This window comes from Opisthorchis viverrini (genome assembly GCF_000715545.1).
Source record: "Opisthorchis viverrini unplaced genomic scaffold opera_v5_156, whole genome shotgun sequence".
Taxonomy (NCBI): Eukaryota; Metazoa; Platyhelminthes; class Trematoda; order Opisthorchiida; family Opisthorchiidae; genus Opisthorchis; species Opisthorchis viverrini.
In genome coordinates this window covers 769,745-794,737 of record NW_008751814.1, presented here as the reverse complement: position 1 = coordinate 794,737, position 24,993 = coordinate 769,745, and the positions used below count along the sequence as shown (strand labels likewise).

Genomic DNA, 24,993 nt, shown 5'->3' with positions numbered 1-24,993 from the left:
TGTAGTGGATAACGCTAGCAAATACCAGTTCAAAGTAGTTAAATCGAGTGAGTAAAAATAGGCGAGATGACACAACTCAGTTCGTTGGTACAGTTAGTTATTACCACCACAATAAATCCAAATCGATATTCCTAGATACTTTCTATCCCGTCGTAGTCTGAAAGGTAGATCACCGCTCGTTAATTCACTGACAGCGTAACTCGACACAGCAAGAAGGGAACACGCCTTTCACGAAGTGCAGAATTTGTATTGTCTGTATGCATCCATATTTCTTTTTTTCATTTAAACAAAAGTTATTCGGTATGAAGAGAAGAGGAATAAGCTGAGATTTGGTGAGAGATAGAAAGTGGTACAATTTGAGTAATGATAAGCTACAAAGAAAGTACTAATATACAGTGGTCAGAAGGATCACCATATAAGGTGCAGTAGGCTGCTTTGGAGGACCTCAATGTATTAGGTGGAACTCCACACGGATAACATTTTGCAGGTCGCAGTTGAGCGCTGTCACTTCCGGAAAGCTTACCCTGCACAAGATTGGCAAAAGTTCGGGAGGCTTGAAGGTCCAGCGTCGAGTCGACAGCTGATTTTTTGAGTGTGAACCCAACAGTCACCCATAATCCGGTATCAACCGAATACGGCTTGCCACTAAGGCATCCAGAGTGCGACAGAATTTCCACGTTGTCACCGCCTGCATGACGCGCTGTATGAGTGTCCTTGACTTGTTTTTGGGTGTTAATGAACGTTGTGTACCTTTGGTTGTTTTGATCGGAAGGCTAGCTTGGGAGGTTCAGACCGAGAGTTAATGTAAGAAGAACCCCGGTATTAAACAGCTGGAAGAGCCGAAAACGATTGAAAACGCGAGATAACTCACTGAAAGTTAGAACAACAGTATCTCTTGGCCGTGCTGCAAAGAAATCTAGCTTGACATCCTAAAGTTGAAAGAGAAAGGTCTATTCCCAATGGGTTTTTGAGGACGATAAATGAGTTTATTGATTGGTTGACAGAGGCACCTAGCACGGAGTCAAACTCACCATACCATTATGCTGGAGTATTGGCCATTTCCTCCAAACACATGGTGACAAATAAACTGGACATTACTGGCTTTCTGTGCGAAAATCCGGAAGCCTCGATGACTCAGCGGTTGGAGCGCGAATTCACTAACCGGAAGGTTCGTGATTCGAACCTGATCCTCTGCCTCTTGACTTCCCTGTCCTGGCTTGGGCGACCTGGAAGTATCCCACCCCTCGTGCTTCCTTCGGGTGGCATGATAGTTCGGCATCGAATGGGTGCAACAGCTGAACAATTTTCTCTATCATGTCAATGTAAAGCACGGCTGCTTTCAGTAATATCACTGTTCCAGGTGCGCCTAAGCCATGGGTCCCCTTATTCGCTTAGGTTGTGTGCTCCATACTACTTCTAATTCCACTCTCCTACTCTGACTGATCAACCATCGTTCAAAAGTACAACATAACAGAAGTAAGGATTCCTTCTGAATACCCTCAGAAATAGGCGACGCCAACCAGTGTGAATTGAAATTTTTTCCCAAAAGGATCACATAGTAGAGTCTGATACCTCCGAACTGTAAGAAAAGTGAGAACCTATGAATTTCAAGGACACCTGGCATAATATGCTTTATTTACTGTGTTAAGTGGAATCATGACACTGTGGTATTGCACACTTGATAAAGCCAACCATGCTGAAGAAAAATTCAGCGAAGGGGTCAAACAGATTGAATACCTAGAAAACAGAAGTACTGAACACAAAGAAGGTGAAGCATTTGCGAAACTGTTCGGCTCCGTCAAATAATTATATTTTCACCGAACGCCTAAAGATACACTGAGGGCGGAGACTGAGAACATGAGATGATAGGAAGAAGAGGAAAAAGTGGACAATAACAACGGAGTATGAAAGCGATTAAAAACAACACCCACGATAAGAAAAGTAATAACTTCGGATCATGACTCTGATAACCCCTATTCCAGATGAGAAATGCACTATGGCCGTCGCGCAAGAGGCAGTTAAAACAACACAATGAAAACTGATTCACAATAGCTAATCACAGCTCTTTCATTGAGACGTAGGACAAAAGGTTTTCGGGCAACGGCAGTCGACGAATCTTCCAACGCACGGAATCGGTGGTTCCCAAAGCTCGCTGGATTGCGACGCGACAAAGACGCTTAAGAGAACGCACGTTACGTTCTTCCCAGTGAAGCCAACTAGCCAGTTCATCATCCCCGTGGATGCACTCCTGCGGTATAATTCCATGTACCAAAAGCCAGCGTGTAAAGCTAGCCAAATTGACTGGATCACAGCCGTAGTTCAACAGTAGTTTCACCATTGGAATGTCAAGTTTGGGAAATTTGACAGCCATATGCAGCGGACCCAAACCCTCACGGTCAACACGGTTCACAGAAGCACCAGCGTTGAGTAATTTTTGAGCAAGAGCCAAATGTCCATGGAGCACAGCCACATACAAGGGAGTTTTGCCGTTCTTATCGGCTGAATTAACGTTCGCCCCTGCAGCTAGGAGAAGATCCACAATTTCAGAACGACCATGGTACGTAGCTACGTAAAGTGGGGTTTTGCGATGCGAGTCCACCTGGTCGACCTTTGGAAGAGACACAAGATGAAGTGTTTACTAAAACTGCACCCTACTTTCTCATAAAGGAAATAATTGAATTCCTGAAAAAAACACTAATGTGTAGCAGCTGCACATCAAAGTAAATGACCTGTTCGCAATGTGTAAAACAGCCAAATATATGGTTTCACCTTACCTCTAGCTCGAGGAAATAGACGAAAAGTGAGCAAGGATTTGTGAATTGTGGCCCAGCTGTGTATCAGTGAACAGTGTCCACAAAGGATTTACTTTTATAATAAAAATGAAATATAGGGATAATGTTAGTGACGAACTCTTCAGTTTTGAGATTGTTCACTAAGAGACTATCCTCCCATAAGTAAATGAAAAGGAATTGACTAGCTTGGCCTGCACATAACACCCAAGCACTCAAAGGCAGAGGAGACTCTGGAGGAAGCATTGTGGAATCAGTTTAGGTATCGTGAGAAGATCATCGGTGAGGCTATCGGCTGATATATTAATGAAATCGTACTGGAGTGCATTGCACATGGCGATATCATCACCCGGAGCAGGGTATATCAAGGATAACGACTGTCATAAGGTAGAAGTATGTTCCTGCGAAACAAATGTCTGCGCCACGTAGTGTACAGTGGAGGTAATCCAAACAAATGAAAACAAATAAACTGAGTCTGTCGAAATTTCGTCCGGTTGATCGATGTTGCTCGCACTCAAATACTGAGCATACTAAGGGCTATAAAAAAACATAAAATATGAGTACCGAATGATGGTTCACCGTCGCTTTCTTTCTCAAGTAAACACCCCGACAATTAGGGCTTCTGTCATTCCCCGATAGGGAGTAATGTAACAGCAGCAATATAAGAATTGTTTTAGAGTAAGGTTTATAAGAAATTAAAGGAAGGGAAATACTGTGCATGTGTTTCGACAAGCCAAAATAAACCCTAGGTGAACTACCAGAAAATGTGCTGAGGCTTACCTGCGCTCCATGACGAAGCAAAGTATTAGTAATTTCCAAATAGCCAAAATAGGCACTGATATACAAGGGTGACTTGTGTTCTTTGTTGGGGATGTGAAAGTCAGCCGACAATCCCAACAAATAGTTAACGACCTCGGTGTGGCCACGACAAGCGGCCAGGTAGATGGGAGTTCGACCGTATTTGTCCTGTGAATTGAAGTACAGTGGATGAACGCGATTAATTTGAATAACACAACAGACAGATTTCCGGGGGGTTTGGTAAACAATCGGTGGATTTATTGCTGGGCAACGGTTCGCTTTTGATACAAAAGCTTCGTCAGGCCAAGTGGGTAATCCGGGTTCATCATAAAGAAGACGAGGTGAGTGTGTTTACGCTCCAGCGGTGCGATTGGTTTGTCCGGACAAATTGTGTTGCCGATCGTTAGAACCGGAAGTAACGGTATGACTACCGAAGCTCTCTCAAGCAGTATGCTTGTCCGGAGAAGCGGCTACCTTTGAACGATCCCTTACGTTAATCATTCTAAAGGGGGTAACTGTATTTCATTGTGGATTCTAGTCAGGTAAACCCTTGTTTTTGATACTGACCTGACATTTCTAGCACATTGAACTTGTAGTATTTTGTCAAAACCCCACTGTTTTATCCAGTGTTCTTTGTACGAACTGTGATGGCCAGTCAACAGTAATCTGCACTTCGAAAAGATAACCCAGTGGTTCCCGTTTCACCAAGAGTTGACTTTCATCGTACAGTCCTCCCTTAATTCCCGGTTACCACTACCAGTTGTCCCCGAGGAGATGGAATGTCGACAGCCCATTTATTATGGATTTCCCCTGGGTTGAGACATTTTCTTGGTTGTCTCATCGCAGCTAAAACATCTGTCTGTTGTCAATCAATTGGAAAATGTTTGGGACCGATTGGAAAGTCATCGTTTCAGAGGGGTTTGGTAAACAATCGGTGGATTTATTGCTGGGCAACTTTCGCTTTTGACACAAAAGCTTCGTTAGGCCAAGTGAGTAAGTAAGTAGGTTGATTGGGTTTTAAGGCAGTCAAGGAACCAATCCGTGAGATTCCTCCTTATGACTAGTGACGTGATCAGTGCTGGGTGTTCAGTCTGATGTCCCTGTTTGTTGATTAGTGGGGATGACTAAGCTTTAGGATAGATCGGTTAGGGGGGGTTCGTCTTTATGATGAACCCGGATTACTCACTTGGCCTGACGAAGCTTTTGTATCAAAAGCGAAACGTTGCCCAGCAATAAATCCACCGATTGTTTACGAAACCCCTCTGAAACGATGACTTCCCAATCGGTCCCAAACATTTTCCAATTGATTGACAACAGACAGATGTTTTAGCTGCGATGAGACAACCAAGAAAATGTCTCAACCCAGGGGAAATCCATAATAAATGGGCTGTCGACATTCCATCTCCTCGGGGACAACTGGTAGTGGTAACCGGGAATTAAGGGAGGACTGTACGATGAAAGTCAACTCTTGGTGAAACGGGAACCACTGGGTTATCTTTTCGAAGTGCAGATTACTGTTGACTGGCCATCACAGTTCGTACAAAGAACACTGGATAAAACAGTGGGGTTTTGACAAAATACTACAAGTTCAATGTGCTAGAAATGTCAGGTCAGTATCAAAAACAAGGGTTTACCTGACTAGAATCCACAATGAAATACAGTTACCCCCTTTAGAATGATTAACGTAAGGGATCGTTCAAAGGTAGCCGCTTCTCCGGACAAGCATACTGCTTGAGAGAGCTTCGGTAGTCTTACCGTTACTTCCGGTTCTAACGATCGGCAACACAATTTGTCCGGACAAACCAATCGCACCGCTGGAGCGTAAACACACTCACCTCGCATGTTAGATGTCCGGTAGGAACAAGAATATGCACTACTGGTGAGCTCTAATAAGAGCAAAACTCGAGTTCGGTGCTTCCCGCACCTTTGGAATGAACTCACTACAATAATTGCGTCAGAACACGAGGAGCATTGTGAGGGTGATGTGAATTTTACAGATCCCCCAACCACCTGTAATCAACTGTTCGTTCTGCTATATTAGAATGTACTTCAATAAAGCCGAGAAAGCTCTAGATACAAATAAAAACGCACCAGAGACAGGAGGGTAGCCATTATCCAATTGGTAGAGAGCATTAGACCATCCCTGACAATATAGGCTTGCTGAAAATGCCACAAACCTGTGAAAAGAAACACCTTCAGCATGGGTTTATCTATCAGAGGTAGATACCGTTCCTCACTGAAGACTCAATTCAGCTAGTATAGCATGCAAACTCGTCCGTCGACGATCTCTAATGTACTCAGCGAGTTCAAGCACTTAGTCTAACGTCTGTGCAATGCATGAATACAAACCAACTCTCCAAGACGTCCGATCACTTCATGCATGAGTATGTCCGGTGAACCGAATGAAGAAAACGACGTGTCCTAGCTGACTGTTGCTCACTTGTCAGACCAGTTAGATACATGTAAACCAGTTAGACTATACTTTTCCTAGGTCGAAATATGACCTTGTGGTGCTCTCTCGCACCACCAAGGTATACGCAATTGCCAAATCAAACCACGAAATTCCTCAACGTCTCAGTTGTTTGATACACATTTGAAGTATCTATTTTGGTGACCATAAAAATAATTCTAGTGCCTATACGAACAGCCCAATCTTGCGTGTTTCAGAATTCGCATTCTGAGGCAGACCGGACAACATGGAGCATTACTGTCCACTTCAAATACAAAAATCCACATCTCGCGAAATATACCCATTTGCATACCAATTTGGTTCTAACGGGAGGATCAGTTGAATCTCAGCTGAACATTTCATTCATAATATTCTTCAACTGGATGTGTTGCACAAAAGTCGCCTCATGTTTCAGCCGGCTCAACATTCAAGATATCAGTGTATTAACTTGTATTATTCATGAAGTTGCCGAGAACTGTTCGATAACCCACGACCGATTTCGTAATACTTCGGGCTCGTCAGGTAGGCACAGCCTCCAAGTATCTGTCAACCTTATGTTCCACTTGAACTCAGATTGTACGGAGTTTGTGAAATGCGCTCACCCATTTGCATGCTAATTCGATTTTAATGGGAGACCCAACTGAATCCAAGTGAGCTGTCGAAGTTTTCGTTAACTTCAAGTATACTGTCTCTTCAGAAATTCCCCTTATGCTCTATAAGACAGGCCTGTCTGATCTTAGTAGTGTGCAGCCCTATCATTCCCTCTAGCGTGTGTGAGCACTATCCTTGACTGACGTGACGAAACTGTTGTACTTACGAGAGAACTCAGCAACAGCAGAATCTATGCACAATCTGGTGGTATCTTAATCCTAGCTCTATGGACATCTTTGTCGATGCTCATGTGGTAATTGTGATTACCGCAACTCTGTGCGCATATGCTCAAACCGAAAAGTACATAATCTGAGTAATTTTGTTGAAATTAGCTTGAACTGGACTTGACTAGTTATGGTGGTCGTTGGCTTGTTCGCTGAGCTGGGCAATTTGATGCAGAATTTGAGGAGTTAACTAATTACATGGATGAGTAATTATGTCGTATTTGTGCACACAACTGATAAAAATGACTAGTTATTTTCAAGCTTAAACTCGTTTGTCTACTGTGATGACTATGCAAAACGTTGGGTCGACTTCAGAGATTACTGACGAGGGATTGGTTGCTTCACGGTTTTCACCTCTCACAGAATTTGAGGAGTTAACTAATTACATGGATGAGTAATTATGTCGTATTTGTGCACACAGCTGATAAAAAAAGGGTAAAAAGTTCGCGTTATGAGCGGCGGTTATGCAGCTTGCCGTGGAAGCGGTGCCAAAACTCAAAACCAAGCTGGAGTGGAGGAATGATACAGAACTAGCAAGCTGAAGGCATTGCTTAACGACAAACAATATACGAAGCGCCGGCTTCCCAGCGCAGTTTCACCCAAAACATAAGGACCACCTCTCAGTCATCTCTCACACCAAGCTGTTCATCCCAGTGCTCTGTTTCTCTACGGGTTTGTGATGACCAACTCATAAGGCATTGAAGGGTAGGGAAAATACTAGAAATAACACGTGGGAGGTCGTCACTATAGGGTCGAGATAACGTACGGCGTGAAGTTGTACTTAAGAGGCTAATGAGAGGGTAATGTGGGCACTTGATAGGATTCTATATAAACGTACATATAGCAGTATGGCAATTTTTAATGCAGGCATTACACCAAAGGCATGGAGGAGTCTGTGCTCAAAATCACGTCGGGAGTTGTCGAGGGAGACTAAAGGAGTTTCATGACGGAGGATCACATGTACGTATGCCAGTAGGCTATCCGAGAGACGGTCGTCACAAAGATGGTCATTCAAGGACGGATAAGGTAACCCTGCCGGGTGATATGAATACTCAAGTTGGTCGACTACACCCGGAAGAAGCACAGTCAGGTGGTGGATTTGGAGTAACTGCTAAGCGTACGGATAATGGGGAGTGGCTTGTTCAGTTGTGTGTATATCATCGTCTGTTCCTGGCCAGTACGAGCTTCCAACACAAATGTTCACATCGAGTTACTTGGAGGCCACCTATCACAAGACATTCGTGGACTTGTAGCGGTCACTCTCTAAGTCACGCGTCACAAACACACAAACCACGTGACAATTCCTGCCCACTTGCAACCTCAGCCGACAACATGTACACTACAACTTCCCATCCATTTTTGTTTAAGCGGCTACCACTTGCGTCACACGCCAGGTTTAATAACTTCAACCACATCAGGTCAAGTTTTATTCACGTTCGTGCAAGTAGAAAACACAGAGGGGCAATCCCCTCTTCACACAATATATAGGAATACAACACGGCCCAACACACACACGTGTGCGCACAGGACAGGAAGTCAACTGATCTCCAGGGGTAACTACGGAACACGTGTAGCAGGTATAAAGCAGCTGTACTGCGTCTGGAACTCCCTTCAGGAACTCTCAACAACTGTCCTCAAACGATAAGTCACTTTTTGGTTTATTCTACTTTTCCTATCATATCTATTTTTATCATCATTCGAGTAAAACAGTGCTTGTTACCTCCTGATAATCAACTTAATTACGTTACGACTAGAGCATCAACAGACTCAATTGAACCATCTGGCTATCAGTTACCGATGGAGAGCCTCAATTAGGGATTGTCGTTCCTTCTGGTGTACGCAGCTTGATTCTCATCAGGCTATCGTATGGGCCCGGCTATCACTTCTTCCGTCAGCATTACACGTGCGAAAGTAGAGTAGTTCAATTAATCAACTTCGACAAGTTTCAGTGGCTCAAGAATATCGAGCTGATCTGGATAGAACTCTACTGGAAATGCACAGCCATGCGGATGACGAAGATCGCATGAAGGTTGGATGGAAGCGGGTTAAAGAAGCTATGATCTCATTTTTCAGAACTGTTTTTCCAGGCTATCCAACTCGACCAAATGAACACTGGATACCGTCGGGATCAGCAGACCTTATTGCTTTCAGAAAGGCCATACCACCAATTGAAATACAACGCTGGTGGATCTCGAAGGCCCAGGAGATGGACAAGACTTTAGATGCGGGCAACAGCCGCAACCTATTTCAACTGATTCGATCAACCAGGCAGATGTCAGTGAAACAATATGCGAAAAAGACGGAACGACAATTTACCCCCTTAATCGTCATCTTTAAAGGTAGGATGAGCACTTCACAGAACAGTTCAGTTGTTCTCCTTCAACACAACAGCTGGAAGAACCCAGCGGGCCAGAATGAAACATTGACACCAACCCGCCATCATCAGCAGAAATCTAGCGGGAGATATCAAGCGCGACAAGGCACCTGGTGCGGATGGTCTGCACCTCGCACTGTTCAAAGGTGGCGAGGTCCTGGTGAACAGTCTGGCGACCATAGAGCTGGAACGAAAATAGAATACCATTCGAATGGAGTTTCTCGACCGCGAAAAAGACGAACGACAATTTACCCCCTTAATCGTCATCTTTAAAGGTAGGATGAGCACTTCACAGAACAGTTCAGTTGTTCTCCTTCAACACAACAGCTGGAAGAACCCAGCGGGCCAGAATGAAACATTGACACCAACCCGCCATCATCAGCAGAAATCTAGCGGGAGATATCAAGCGCGACAAGGCACCTGGTGTGGATGGTCTGCACCTCACACTGTTCAAAGGTGGCGAGGTCCTGGTGAACAGTCTGGCGACCATAGACCTGGAACGAAAATAGAATACCATTCGAATGGAGTTTCTCGACCGTGACCCCAGTCATTCAAAAGGGCTCAAGAATGTCATGTGGAACCCATCGTGATATCAGCCTGGTATCCGTCGTATCAAAGATACTCTCTGACGTTGTTTTGCACAGGTTGATGGATTATCGAGAGATCAGATTTGTAAGAATTAAGCTGGGTTTCGCCCTGGTCGAGGATGCAGCGACCATATCCTTAACTTGAGACAAATTCCTGAACAGCGCTACTCTTTCAAACGTCTCACGTTAGTCTTTTTTCTTCGTTTGACAGCTGCTTTGATTTTGTATCCTAATGAGGGCCCTGTGTGCGAATTCCTGTCGGCGCGTACGAGTGTATGGCAAGCTTCCGCCTGAGTTCACCACGTTCAGTGGGGTGGATCAAGGCTGACTTCTCTCACCTTTCCTCTTCAACTTTGTTGTTGATGTGCTGTGGAAATTTCCCTGCCTGTCTCTGAAACCAAGAAAGTCGAAGTGCTCCCGGGATGTTCCCTTGCAGACATTGGGTATGCGGATGATATTGGTCTCCTTGGTTCATATCCTTCCCAAATGCAAACGATTTTAAATAACCTGAATAACTCTACCGCACAGTTTGGCATGTGCTTCACACCTGCAAAGTATAAAGTACTGCTGCTGCAAAAGATCTTTCAGCTGTAACACCCTTCCGGTGCCTAGCTGCCAAGCTACCTGAAGGAAGCACGAGGGCTGGGATACTGTCAGGTCGCCCAAGCCTAGGCTGGGAAGACGAGAGGCAGAGGTCGGGTTCGAACCACGGACCTTCCGGTCAGTAAATTCGCGCTCCACTTGAGCTGCAAGACTGAGTGAGATCAAATCTAAACCTCATGCAGACGAGCCAATCGATATGGTAGATAAATCTGTTTACCTGGGCAGCTGTGGCAGTCCCAGTGGAGTGGCTGGAGACGGTATTATTTTTCGAGTCGGGAAAGCCAGGACAGCTTTAACCAACCTCCGACAGACATGGCGTCGACGTTACGTTAGTTTGTCTGTTTGTCAAGGGCAAAGTTTACACTGCGGCAGTGCGACCCAAACTGCTTTATGGGTCAGAAACGTGACTTCACGTGCAAAGGACATACAGAAGATAACAGTGTTTGATCATCGATTTCTTCGAAGAATCGGTCAGGTCTGGTGGGAACATCGAACTAGTAACACTGAACTACGCCGGATGGTCTTGGAAATAATTAAAATCTCCCGCAACAGATGAATTACTCACGCTCCATAGGTTACGTTGGTTAAGACATGCCAGAAGACCGTTCACCTCGCAGAGCTCTTTTCACCCAGCCCTGTTCTGAGTGGAAGCGACCAAGATGTGGGCAATGTATGACCTGGCTACGAAGTACGAAAACAGAAACCAGCAAACTTAGTCGGATCGGCAACTGTCACCTCCCTGGATGGGGACCCAGAGACTCTACTCACCAACGGTTAATGACACTTGCATAAAAGACCCAATCGCGCAGTTAGTGGCGCTCGTGCATCAAAGCTATCGCCTTCACTGTCTAGCTACCTGTTTATCAAAATAACTGAACATGCCATCACCTCCCAGGCTTGGCTGTGTATCCCACATTCTCCCACTTTCCGATGATCGAAACCGTAAAAGATGGGACCGATGGACCTATGGTACACTGTTCATAGCTGACAAATTGTCAGATTTTATGAGATTTTTTCAAATTTCACCTTGGCGTACACGGCTTTAGTAACAGAATAACAGTAATAGTTCAACGGTGCCTAACTGCTGTGCCGCCCGAAGGAAGGACGAGGGCCGAGATACTGACAGGTTTTTCAAATATAGACATGGGATGCAGAGGTCAGGTTTGAAAAAGGGCCTTCTGGTCAGTGAACTAGCCCCTTAACCACTTGAGCCATCTCGCTTTCCTGGTCCATTTGTGTGGATCGCAAATCCTCGTCGACCATGATCAACCGTCTGTGCAAAGCAACAATCTTTTAAAAATGGACATGGTAAAACACTAACTAGTGTATCCTAATCAGCAGCCTCTTTAAGCAGTTTTGTTGATACCTGGACTCCATGTGGAAGGAATTCCTTGTTGCTCGTAATACAGATGCAGTCTTTTAGTAAGAACACTATAACGATACAACAAATGTTGTTATATCGTAGGTGAGTAAATAAAGATGTGCGGAGGTCACTCTAGACGAAGTTGCGAAGCATATATTTCAGAGAAACGAGATCCAACAAAACTCCCATAGATTAGCAGCGTGGGCATTAATTTGGGTACGCAATTAGGGATGACATCATTTGGTCGTTCAACTTTCAAATTACATTCAAATGAAAACCAGAGATCGGACTAGAGTTTGATATGCAAAAGGCCATGGCTGGCTTATACACCTCATGCCTTTTTTCCGATTTCCAGTAACTAATACTGGAATATATCATGCAACAAAAGTTTTGAAAACTCTAAATGTACTAAGGTATGATTGATGAGTCCAGCTCCCTGAGAATGTTGAGCTCCTGCGCTTCAAATAAGCTAAACGCTAAAGTACTTTCGAAAGGGATAGACGATAAGGCTAAGCAGATTGAAACGTACTTGAATGTCCAACAAATCTGCACAAAAAAATCGACCGTTAGCACCGGAAGTATTGCATGAAAGCTGAGCAGCACTGTAGAGCTGGGGAGAACTGGTCAGCTTTCCGTTTGAGCCGGTGGTCGGTTGAACACGTTCTAACAGAAATCGAACCATATTCAACGATCCAACGTAACAGGCATGGTGAAGCGCAGTCATGCCTACTTTGTCTGTAGCAGCCACATTACAGCCAGCGGCGATAAGAGCCATCGCCATTACCAAGCCGCTATTTCCAGCCTCTGCGGCGATCATCAGTGCTGTCATACCTGCCATTGTAAGTAAATGACAGAGTGACTGAGAGCAGAACTTAAAGCTGTGTTTGGGAGGATACGACTCACAATGACACAAAAAAGCGTAGGTTTTTCCCGCAAATCTAGATGGGATTTTCGTGACTCCCTTTGCGCTTGGCTGGATACAATGAGGGAGTGGTTTGTTCGGGAGAGATTGACCACCACTGAGTTGTTTGCTTGAATATACAGCGATACTACTGGAACAGTGCATACTATTGACGAAACGTGCGAGTAGTATCCGGTAAAGTGTCAAAGCTCCGTTCCCGCATCTGATAGAAGATTAACATGGAAATTATGGAAACGCTTTGAGGTACTTGTTCATAGTTGTTTGCTAGTCAAAGAACGTCCGGAAAAGTTCAAGAGGGCGCATGAGAATGTTCCAAAAACTGTACAGATGAGAATATTGCTTTCGTGCCTAACGGCGTATAACCGCTTAGTTTGTGTTGTTTAATAAACAACTCCACACAGAAAGTCATTTGTCTTTTCACTAATATCGATAAACCTTAGAAGTTAGACTGCTTGTTCGTACTAGCACAGCAAGCAAGCAGGTCTGATAGATGAACCGATACTGATGATGGATATGATATTGAGGACAATGGATTTATCAGGTCGTGTCAGTCAAGTTTACCAATGTAAAACGTGCAGGAGGCTTTAAAGGCAGGATCATCATCCATCAACAGAATTTAAGAAAGAAATTGGATATCTCAAACCCTCAGCAGATGAGGACAGCACTCAATCTAGGGATGGCCTATCCATGGTTTCTTCAGCTTCCACCTGGCGATCCCTTAACACAGCCCGGGGACTACTCACACGAGCCAGGTGCTCCGGACGAAGTATGTTCAGCAAAAAACCCTGTGCTTCACTACCGTAAAGTAGGCTGTTGTCAGGAACATACTAATTGGTAAACTGTTGTTCAAAATAGGCACCTTCCGTTCAAGGTGAAACAACTTCGTGTTGGGAAGGATATGTGTGAGATTATTTATTTCGGTATCCTGCACATTTTCCTGAAATTTTTGGCGTTCGGCAGCATCAACAAAGGTGAAACTATCAACTAGGCGGTCACTTGAGAATCAGATCATCAAGCCGAGTGAATGAACACCGCCTCCATGTCTGAAAGCGTACCTTCCAAACTGAAGGTTGCGACCAACAGTTTGTGCGGGAGGGAAGCCGGAGCATTTTGCGGTGGCCGCTGTGGGTTCTTTTGTTAGAACCCATCTTTTTACAGACAGAACACAAACGTAACGAAAGGACCGGTTTGACTACGGTCAAACACAACATTAGTATACCGAGGTTCATTGCCCGACTTTTCGGTCACTTTGAGTAACGTTTCCCAAGAGTGGAATAATTAGAATTATAAAGAAATATGAGAGAAGACAAGACGACGAATACCGTTACAAAGACGTCAGCGGACTGGTCAAGGGGACATGACTACGCCTGCGATCTGACATTGATGTCAACGCGCCAGCGGACTGGTTGGTCTGAATATTGATCAGACCTGACCAGCCGGCTAATACGAGTGAAAGGAAGAAGGCCTTCGCTGCGGAGTTATTTATTAGAAAATGCCCACTGACCAGGGAACTGGACAGTGAAGCAAACCTCCCATTTGCATCTTATTTACAAAAACTGAACATCCATCTTCTCCTGAACGCGTCTTCTTGAACTTTCCTGAATATTCACTGACTCCAATCATTCATTGCTCAAATCGAAACCAGCAAACTTAGTCGGATCGGCAACTGTCACCTCCCTGGATGGGGACCCAGAGACTCTACTCACCAACGGTTAATGACACTTGCATAAAAGACCCAATCGCGCAGTTAGTGGCGCTCGTGCATCAAAGCTATCGCCTTCACTGTCTAGCTACCTGTTTATCAAAATAACTGAACATGCCATCACCTCCCAGGCTTGGCTGTGTATCCCACATTCTCCCACTTTCCGATGATCGAAACCGTAAAAGATGGGACCGATGGACCTATGGTACACTGTTCATAGCTGACAAATTGTCAGATTTTATGAGATTTTTTCAAATTTCACCTTGGCGTACACGGCTTTAGTAACAGAATAACAGTAATAGTTCAACGGTGCCTAACTGCTGTGCCGCCCGAAGGAAGGACGAGGGCCGAGATACTGACAGGTTTTTCAAATATAGACATGGGATGCAGAGGTCAGGTTTGAAAAAGGGCCTTCTGGTCAGTGAACTAGCCCCTTAACCACTGAGCCATCTCTGCTTTCCTGGTCCATTTGTGTGGATCGCAAATCCTCGTCGACCATGATCAACCGTCTGTGCAAAGCAACAATCTTTTAAAAATGGACATGGTAAAACACTAACTAGTGTATCCTAATCAGCAGCCTCTTTAAGCAGTTTTGTTGATACCTGGACTCCATGTGCAAGGAATTCCTTGTTGCTCGTAATACAGATGCAGTCTTTTAGTAAGAACACTATAACGATACAACAAATGTTGTTATATCGTAGGTGAGTAAATAAAGATGTGCGGAGGTCACTCTAGACGAAGTTGCGAAGCATATATTTCAGAGAAACGAGATCCAACAAAACTCCCATAGATTAGCAGCGTGGGCATTAATTTGGGTACGCAATTAGGGATGACATCATTTGGTCGTTCAACTTTCAAATTACATTCAAATGAAAACCAGAGATCGGACTAGAGTTTGATATGCAAAAGGCCATGGCTGGCTTATACACCTCATGCCTTTTTTCCGATTTCCGGTAACTAATACTGGAATATATCATGCAACAAAAGTTTTGAAAACTCTAAATGTACTAAGGTATGATTGATGAGTCCAGCTCCCTGAGAATGTTGAGCTCCTGCGCTTCAAATAAGCTAAACGCTAAAGTACTTTCGAAAGGGATAGACGATAAGGCTAAGCAGATTGAAACGTACTTGAGTGTCCAACAAATCTGCACAAAAAAATCGACCGTTAGCACCGGAAGTATTGCATGAAAGCTGAGCAGCACTGTAGAGCTGGGGAGAACTGGTCAGCTTTCCGTTTGAGCCGGTGGTCGGTTGAACACGTTCTAACAGAAATCGAACCATATTCAACGATCCAACGTAACAGGCATGGTGAAGCGCAGTCATGCCTACTTTGTCTGTAGCAGCCACATTACAGCCAGCGGCGATAAGAGCCATCGCCATTACCAAGCCGCTATTTCCAGCCTCTGCGGCGATCATCAGTGCTGTCATACCTGCCATTGTAAGTAAATGACAGAGTGACTGAGAGCAGAACTTAAAGCTGTGTTTGGGAGGATACGACTCACAATGACACAAAAAAGCGTAGGTTTTTCCCGCAAATCTAGATGGGATTTTCGTGACTCCCTTTGCGCTTGGCTGGATACAATGAGGGAGTGGTTTGTTCGGGAGAGATTGACCACCACTGAGTTGTTTGCTTGAATATACAGCGATACTACTGGAACAGTGCATACTATTGACGAAACGTGCGAGTAGTATCCGGTAAAGTGTCAAAGCTCCGTTCCCGCATCTGATAGAAGATTAACATGGAAATTATGGAAACGCTTTGAGGTACTTGTTCATAGTTGTTTGCTAGTCAAAGAACGTCCGGAAAAGTTCAAGAGGGCGCATGAGAATGTTCCAAAAACTGTACAGATGAGAATATTGCTTTCGTGCCTAACGGCGTATAACCGCTTAGTTTGTGTTGTTTAATAAACAGCTCCACACAGAAAGTCATTTGTCTTTTCACTAATATCGATAAACCTTAGAAGTTAGACTGCTTGTTCGTACTAGCACAGCAAGCAAGCAGGTCTGATAGATGAACCGATACTGATGATGGATATGATATTGAGGGCAATGGATTTATCAGGTCGTGTCAGTCAAGTTTACCAATGTAAAACGTGCAGGAGGCTTTAAAGGCAGGATCATTATCCATCAACAGAATTTAAGAAAGAAATTGGATATCTCAAACCCTCAGCAGATGAGGACAGCACTCAATCTAGGGATGGCCTATCCATGGTTTCTTCAGCTTCCACCTGGCGATCCCTTAACACAGCCCGGGGACTACTCACACGAGCCAGGTGCTCCGGACGAAGTATGTTCAGCAAAAAACCCTGTGCTTCACTACCGTAAAGTAGGCTGTTGTCAGGAACATACTAATTGGTAAACTGTTGTTCAAAATAGGCACCTTCCGTTCAAGGTGAAACAACTTCGTGTTGGGAAGGATATGTGTGAGATTATTTATTTCGGTATCCTGCACATTTTCCTGAAATTTTTGGCGTTCGGCAGCATCAACAAAGGTGAAACTATCAACTAGGCGGTCACTTGAGAATCAGATCATCAAGCCGAGTGAATGAACACCGCCTCCATGTCTGAAAGCGTACCTTCCAAACTGAAGGTTGCGACCAACAGTTTGTGCGGGAGGGAAGCCGGAGCATTTTGCGGTGGCCGCTGTGGGTTCTTTTGTTAGAACCCATCTTTTTACAGACAGAACACAAACGTAACGAAAGGACCGGTTTGACTACGGTCAAACACAACATTAGTATACCGAGGTTCATTGCCCGACTTTTCGGTCACTTCGAGTAACGTTTCCCAAGAGTGGAATAATTAGAATTATAAAGAAATATGAGAGAAGACAAGACGACGAATACCGTTACAAAGACGTCAGCGGACTGGTCAAGGGGACATGACTACGCCTGCGATCTGACATTGATGTCAACGCGCCAGCGGACTGGTTGGTCTGAATATTGATCAGACCTGACCAGCCGGCTAATACGAGTGAAAGGAAGAAGGCCTTCGCTGCGGAGTTATTTATTAGAAAATGCCCACTGACCAGGGAACTGGACAGTGAAGCAAACCTCCCATTTGCATCTTATTTACAAAAACTGAACATCCATCTTCTCCTGAACGCGTCTTCTTGAACTTTCCTGAATATTCACTGACTCCAATCATTCATTGCTCAAATCCAAGTAAATGTTACAAAGCGACTCCACAAATTCCGCAACCGATCTCCCTTTTCAAGAGACACAAAGCGAATTTACATGAACAAAACATACTGCTCGCATGCCCCCCCCCCATCAGTAGTATCACCATCGTTTCGACTGGCGCGCATGAGTTAGATGTGAAACGCCAGAGGCTACACACAGCCTCGTTTTGCATGTATCGAGAATCCTCTTTGAACTGGCTGAACCTGATCAAACAAGAGTGTATGGTTTCCTGCAGAGTGTAAAGCAATTGCTGATTTTTCTCTCTCGTTTTTCGTATTGAAAATCATTTTGAGGGGGAAAAAGAACATGTCTCTTGTTTTCAACAGCGCGTACCCTTAATTGCCTGCTAGTCTCTCCTATATAAGTAGCATCGCATTCCCCGGAACGATTCTCATACACACCTGGAGAAAATGGATCTTCAGAGTAGACCAGGTGCTTTTACTGTAGCAGAGCGTATGTTACGGTGAGCTAAAGCAACAGGAGTTCGTTCGGAGGACTGCTCAGGATAGTCGATAGAAAGGTCACGCTTTGGAGTTGCTCTGTCGTTTGTGACACATCTGTTACCCCCTTCTGTGAAAGCTAATTGGTGGTTGTTTTGGAGCGGTCACTTTCGTTGACTTTCGAGAGTTTCCCGGTCAGTTGTAGGTTTTCTGGATTCGTAGAAGTCACATCCACACAACCCGTTTGAATGGTCCTCTCTGTCCTAGCGCAATTAGTCTGATGAGTTCACACCAAAGAGGTGAGGTATTGGACTCGAGTTTTGTTCTTTTTAGTGCACATCAGCACTGCGTATCCTACGCCGTGTCGGGATTTGAATTCGGGGCATCTGACATGCGAGGTGAGCATGTTACAACTACTCCAGCCTCGCACGCTCGACGCGCATGAATTATCACGTCTGAACAGGCGGACATAAGCACGCCTGAACTATGTGACTGGTCTGTTCGACACCTCGAACGATGACCCAACAACAGTCCTAATTGTGTCGATTGAATGACCCGCTTGTCAGGGCTTCCCAGTCAGAGCGGAACTCGAGTCCGGTGTTTCCCCCAGATCAATTGCGCAAAGACAGGAGGACGACCATTCAAACAAATAACAAACGTGACTTCAGGATTCCATTCAAAAACGTAGAATTGCCCCTGGTTTTGACAGCCCAGTGCGAATGATCATTCTCCTCGCACACCATCTTTAGGTTTACTTGCTTTGCTGTGACGCACATTTCGGCAGTGAAGCAACGATTTTGAACACTGATGTCATGTTGTCGATGATGATGATGACATTTCGGCAGAACTGACCGACATCTTCCTCAAAAGATCTCGGAACATACTCGGAAGCGCTTGCTATGCTTGTTCCATGCCGATAAACGAATTATCGTTACAAATATCCGAAAGAACCGGTCTGCATGTATCAAAAAGACTAACCCACGATTGCAAGTGCTGAAAGCAAAAGCGATTTTATTTATTAGGAAACTACATTCAACAGTCTTGAGGCATCACAAAAATATTCATTATACCGAGCAAGTGACTGCATTGCTACTTATTGCGTCGGGTGACTTTCGGCGTGATCAAATCGATCCAGGATCGTCATCTCCAATTGGCGTCCTGGCGCACCGAAACTCGCTTCGCAGGTCAATGTTATCAAACTCTAACACACGATGAAATCCAAGTTATCAGTCGAAATTGTGTGATTTGGCCTTAAGCAAGGAGCCAATAGGGGCCTTCAGTTGACTGCGATAGAGTACAGCTACTGAAATTATCCCTCCTCCGGAAAGACCGTCCACAAAGAAAGTCACTTTCCATCAGTCCTCTTTCGTGAGGGGAACGACTGTGATACATGCACCACCCGATTACGCACAAACTTACGATTTAGTGGAGAAATCGACTCACCCAGCTTGTCTGGTTTATCCAAATCCAGTAGGGGTCGAACACTAGTTTGAGGAGGTACCTGACGGGAAGCTGCAGCGATATTTGATGAATGCATGGAAGAGGTGGCCTTTGTTAGCAAACGCTGGAGCCGGTCACAACTTTGCCACCACCCGCTGATATCTGAGGGTACGGAATGAAAGCGCGTTTAAAGGGGGACAACAGTGGTTGCAAATGGGAAAACGGCAAACAGCCGTTGGATTAGCTGTTGGATGTATAACCAAACGTTGGTGCCCAATCAGGGTGCCGGTTAAGAACACTTAATCTATCGCCAGTAAATTCTACTTTATAGTAACACGAGTGAACGGTAATGCCATGTACCTGTAATCAACACTTCAAAAACTCTACTTCGGACAGTCGCTATGCTTGGAGAAAACTACTCACAAGGTTGCAGACAGCACACGACCTGCTACTTTCCTTTGCGAAATACACTCATCGGCTCACCAATTGGGATTTCAGTAAATAAGCCTATTTGATGAGCCCCAAGAAGAGCGAAACCAGTCGTGAGTTACCGAAAAGTTTTCCGCAACCTTGTGAGTAGCTTCTGTTAAGAACATACACTGCGACATCTCGAATACCGCTCTAAGTGTAACGTGAGGCGGTAGCACATTCAAAAGTAGAGTAGTATAAACGAGGAAATTAACTGGGATTGAGCTGAGTCTTCTGTGAAAGCCGGATTGGTGTGCTTAGAAGTGTATTCCGCGAGTTAGTGGGTTTGTTGAATTTTGATTCATATCATTCTAGTTTGAATGTACCACCTGACCCTGCGCGTTTGTCCTATGTTTAATAAACCTCACTTTTCGGAATGTAAGAACAACAGAATGTCTAATCCAACCAGGTGAAATTGGCAATCCATTACCACCTACTCAACCGCGCAACAATGATGCCTCCTCGAATGGCGGCAAAACGTTCGCTTGGGTTGGCAAACAGATCAACCGCCACCCGTTCAACCTGCGGCAATCCACGAGACTGACAAACATGGATGTGACCTAACTCGGATGCCTAAACGCCATCAGAATATGCTTAATAAATTCGAGACTAGGAAGCCAAATTAATTTTTAGGTTTGAAATTAAAACACCTGGATCTCTTTTAACTTGAGTTCCAGCCCTCCTCATCTCGCTGACATCTCCAGAAAAGAGGATTTCTGTTGGCTATCGAAATATCACTAGAAACTACTTACTGGTAACATGAAGTTAACGTGAAGTCAATCGAGGTTTAATGTATATGGGATGTTTTGTGACAAATCTGACAAAAAATTAGTAACCATTGCATGATAAAACTCTAACGGTGCAAGGTCGCAACGTCGCCCGAAAGAGAGAAGAGATACTTCCACGTTGCCCAAGTCTAAACACAAGCAATAGATATCCCAAGGTCGGGTTCAGACCATGGAACTTCCAATCAGTAAAATCATGAGCTAACCTTTGAGGCGTCTCGAGCTTCAACTACACTTTTGTTCTTCTACCTTCCAGGAGAGATAATCTTTGGCCAACCTCTTTAGGTAATCTACTTTGCTCAAAAAAGACCCCAACTTCTCTCAAACTGGGATAGTGTCAGCAATCTGAAGCCGCAGTCTGAAAAGGTCGACAGGAAACCCACAAACAGTGGCACTACCAACCTGCCCTGAATGGTGATACTGCTTAGGTTATCAATGAAAAATCGATCGACACCGTCAAGACGAATATGGAACGGTTGGATCTTCGATTGGCTCGTGGTGCGCATCACTGGAACCAGAACTAGATTCCCGTACCTGCGGACTCGCATAGAAACAAGGTTCCGTCAGGCGGAATGATCATTCCTCAGGAGACGGTCACAATAAAATGGAGTCATTGGTACGGAACAAATTGTAACTTACCACCAGGATTACCCATGCTATGACATCTTTGACACTGATCCGTTTTCCGGAAAGCACAAAACAAATTGGCACTGCCACTATAACTCGAGGCAACAGCAGGACGCCTGCTGGGTGGTGACCCCACATCCAATTCGTTTGGTTGAGTTTTGAAGTGTTTTGCACTCACGAGTTGCTGCTGCGCTGATAGGCGCGCTTCGACCACCTTCACGTCCATCTCATCGCAAACTGGTGGAGAGGACGGAGAACAAGGAGGTTTGAAAACCTTCGATCCCGCCTTATGACCCACTGAATGTACATTGACTGCAGCAGCCGAAGAGGAACGCATAACGGTAAAATCGTTGAAACCGCTCGCAATACGGAATACTGCACTGGCTGCCGAAGCTAGCGTGAGCCGGGATGTTGCAGAGTTTGACGACTTGGCGGACGCTGTCCTAATGGTTGGGTAGTGCACTGAAGTTTCATTCGCAGTAGCTGAGCCTGTGCGACAAACGGAGTTCTTGGGTTTCGTTGTCTGATGCTGACGTGCTTCTTCCGGCTGTTGTTGTTGCTGCTGTTCCCGTAAGTGTTGATCTGCATTCAACAAACTGAGAACGACCGCCTCCCGACGATCCTTGACAGCAGTCAAGAGTGGTGTATCGCCGTCACGACTACTAATGTTAAGGTCTGTGACCTCGTACTATGTGACAAAACAAAAGAAGACAATGAAAAGGATGTGGCTGTAAATGGACAAGGTGCGCTTGAGATAACACAGCGAAAGAGGAGAGAACCATCGGTGACATGAGATGACATGTTGAGAAAAAAGGCTTGCTATGGCTCCAGAAATATTCATGTGTTTCTGACAAACAGGCGGTTTCCTCACCTAGAAGCCAGCACCATCCGAACTACCTAAAATCAATTGCTCCCTAGAAGTTGCTCCCTGTAGAAGTGGGGCTGCTAGCCCCAAATTAATTCAACACTGAACCCTACTTGGTCCTTCATTACATGCCGAGTTTCTCGCAAAAATTTCGACCAGCTATCCTAGCTAACACTGGCCACAACGACAGGAATCAAACTGTACAACGATACCCTTCGCCGAAAACTTGATTTCCTTTCTTGATTCCACTCTATTTCATTAGCAAGGAGACTACATCAGCAGGTTGGGCATCTCATTTTCGGCCCATCATGGCTTGAGTGAACCTGTATACATTCACTCGGGTTTTCAATCCCAACAGGACTTTCTTGTAATCACTATCAATGATTCGTTGAGGGAGCGCTCGGTCGTTCCGGTTGAACTGTTCCTCTGTTCGCGTGTTGCAACAATATAGTTGATTTTTCGTTGGTTGAGTAGAGTCAAGCAGTGTTTAAAACTTGGGTCAGAAAGGTGTTTCCGCTAGTGACACTGCATCATCTGAATACGGATTCGTTGTAACTTGATACGCCATCAGGGATCTCTGTCATTTCGTTTCCCCTGAACTACAAAAGCGCACGCTCTAGTGTCCACGACTCGCTCTGCATCGCTATTCGACTGTGGATCAAACATCGACAATTTGGATATGGGTCACTCCACACGCCCGACGAAGCTCTGTGAACTTCGATTGTGGTAGCTGGTTGAATGTGTTCTAGAGTTTGCACGCTGGCGTGTCCGTTCGTCAAACACATCAGAGAACTGTTGTATGACGCCTGAACTTGATCACGATCGCTTGTTTGAAAAAGAACACAGTGACATTATTTTCGTTGTATGTACATATGTAGTGGTTAAAATAGGAGCGAAAAATGAAATACGCAGCGAAGATTGGTCAGTGAAATGCAAAGCGTGGAGACACAAACGACTGGGTGTCTGCGCACCCCATGTCGCATCTAGCTGGATGCTGTGAGACATTCTTTCTAGTCATTGAGTGACTTGGCCGGTTGATTCGTGTCACACGACCAAGGTAGACTCAGCGTTCGTACGAAAAGTTTTTGACAGCACAGTACGGGGTTTAGCAGGCCTATAGCGACTGCGTAGGCTGTAGTCAAGCAACGTCAGTGGATAGATACTGGTAGTCTATTTGGTACACATAAACTGATGTAAAATGACTCAGTTGGAACGACTACGTGCCCGGTGTCCAATTAGGTGGTGAGCTTCTGTCTGAACTGTTGAGACTAATGGTATTCCGGTAAGAGAGGTGTTCGCATATTCTCTTAGAGAGTTGCCGTGTCGTGTGCCCAGCACACTCCGCTGAACAGCATCATGAGAAAGAATCCACAACCATATTCTGGGTGAAGACTGGCATCTTGTCTTTGAGGTTTAAGTTGAGCAAAGGGTTAGCTATAAACCAAGACCGCAGAGTTCCAGCCGGAAACGTGCGTTGTAGGGATTGAAACAAGCGGCGATTGACTATGTCCGCCAACAGATCGTCTTTATACGGTAAACTCAAGTATATTGGTTTCTTTCCACCAGTCGTGATAGGCGGTTGGATAGGGCGGTCGGACATACTCTTGGTTATAAATCTCTCCGGATAACCATTGGCTCGGAACACGTTAGCAGTATGCTGCAGTTCAGAGCCCAGTGTATCAGCACAGAAAATACGTTTTGCTCGGTTCGTTAAAGTGTGAATCAGGGTTCGTTTCCGCCTCAGTGACACAAAAATCAGGAAGTTTGTGTGCTGTCCCGTCCACGTGGGTCTTCTGTAGACAGACCTCTGAAATGAACCCGTGGAAAGTCTAACATAACATCCAGGAAGTGGAAGGCGCTGTCACTTTCAGGTTCAAAAGTGAACTGGGTGGATGGATGCGCTCAGTTGAAGTTGGTCAGGACAGCATCCACTTCGTAACCGTTTGATACTAGCATAAAAATTTCATCTACATACCTTCGACACGTCTAATCTCACCGTTCAATCGACCAAGCTCCAGTTTGCCCATAAAAATGTCACTCAACAAGGGACCAAGAGGAGAACCCATGGCGACTCCATCGATTTGTCGGTAAACCGGTAATAAACATCGGAATGCCATTTACATCAATGCTAGCAAATTCTGTGGAGTTTCCTGTTTTCGGCCGGGTTGTTCTCGGATGTATTTGGGAAATGGTTTCATGCAGGCAACTGCTGGAATCAGCAGAGATAAATAGATTGGGGGCATTGAACGGAAGGTCTATTTGACCGTCCAACACGCGATCCAAGCTGAGGTTGGTTTTTGCGTGGACAACGTATTACAGTTGAGCGCGCACGGTTTTTGGACCAAAACCTGCTTGCCTCTCGCACTAAAACACGTAAAAGCTATGTTCAAACTTACTGAAGCATATATTAGTTCTCTTACTCTATGTTAACTCCGACCATATTGTGGGCATGTAAAGTCCAGCATCTAGTTAAGCATAACGCTTGTCTAAGCTTGAAGTGAATAGTTGTCCGATAGTTCGAAGCTATAAACCTTTACCAAATTACTGTGTTGAGTGTGAATTCAGGGGCCATTTTCGTACGTTACTTGAAGCCTCAGTTGTAACTCAACCGCAGTTTAGTAAAACAGACAGCTCATGAATGGGTTGTGGCTAAAGCAGCCTTAAAGACAACACCAAAACTCCAGAGAATGCGCTCAAATGTCCTCGGAAGGAAACAGTCCCGGTGAT

General features: G+C 44.9%; 1 protein-coding gene across 1 annotated transcript in view; it reads right to left on the bottom strand.

Moving 5' to 3' along the window:
* Positions 1-1,611: 1,611 nt before the first annotated feature.
* Positions 1,612-24,993, bottom strand: part of T265_07091 (hypothetical protein) — a gene marked incomplete at both ends in the record, with an annotated part of 35,800 nt that continues 12,418 nt past the window's right edge. The window contains 6 exons of the mRNA XM_009172529.1: positions 1,612-2,608; positions 3,570-3,755; positions 12,368-12,697; positions 15,591-15,892; positions 19,501-19,683; positions 21,414-22,089. Coding sequence (XP_009170793.1) covers positions 2,057-2,608; positions 3,570-3,755; positions 12,368-12,697; positions 15,591-15,892; positions 19,501-19,683; positions 21,414-22,089 — 2,229 coding nt within the window. The remainder of the gene's footprint in view (positions 2,609-3,569; positions 3,756-12,367; positions 12,698-15,590; positions 15,893-19,500; positions 19,684-21,413; positions 22,090-24,993) is intronic.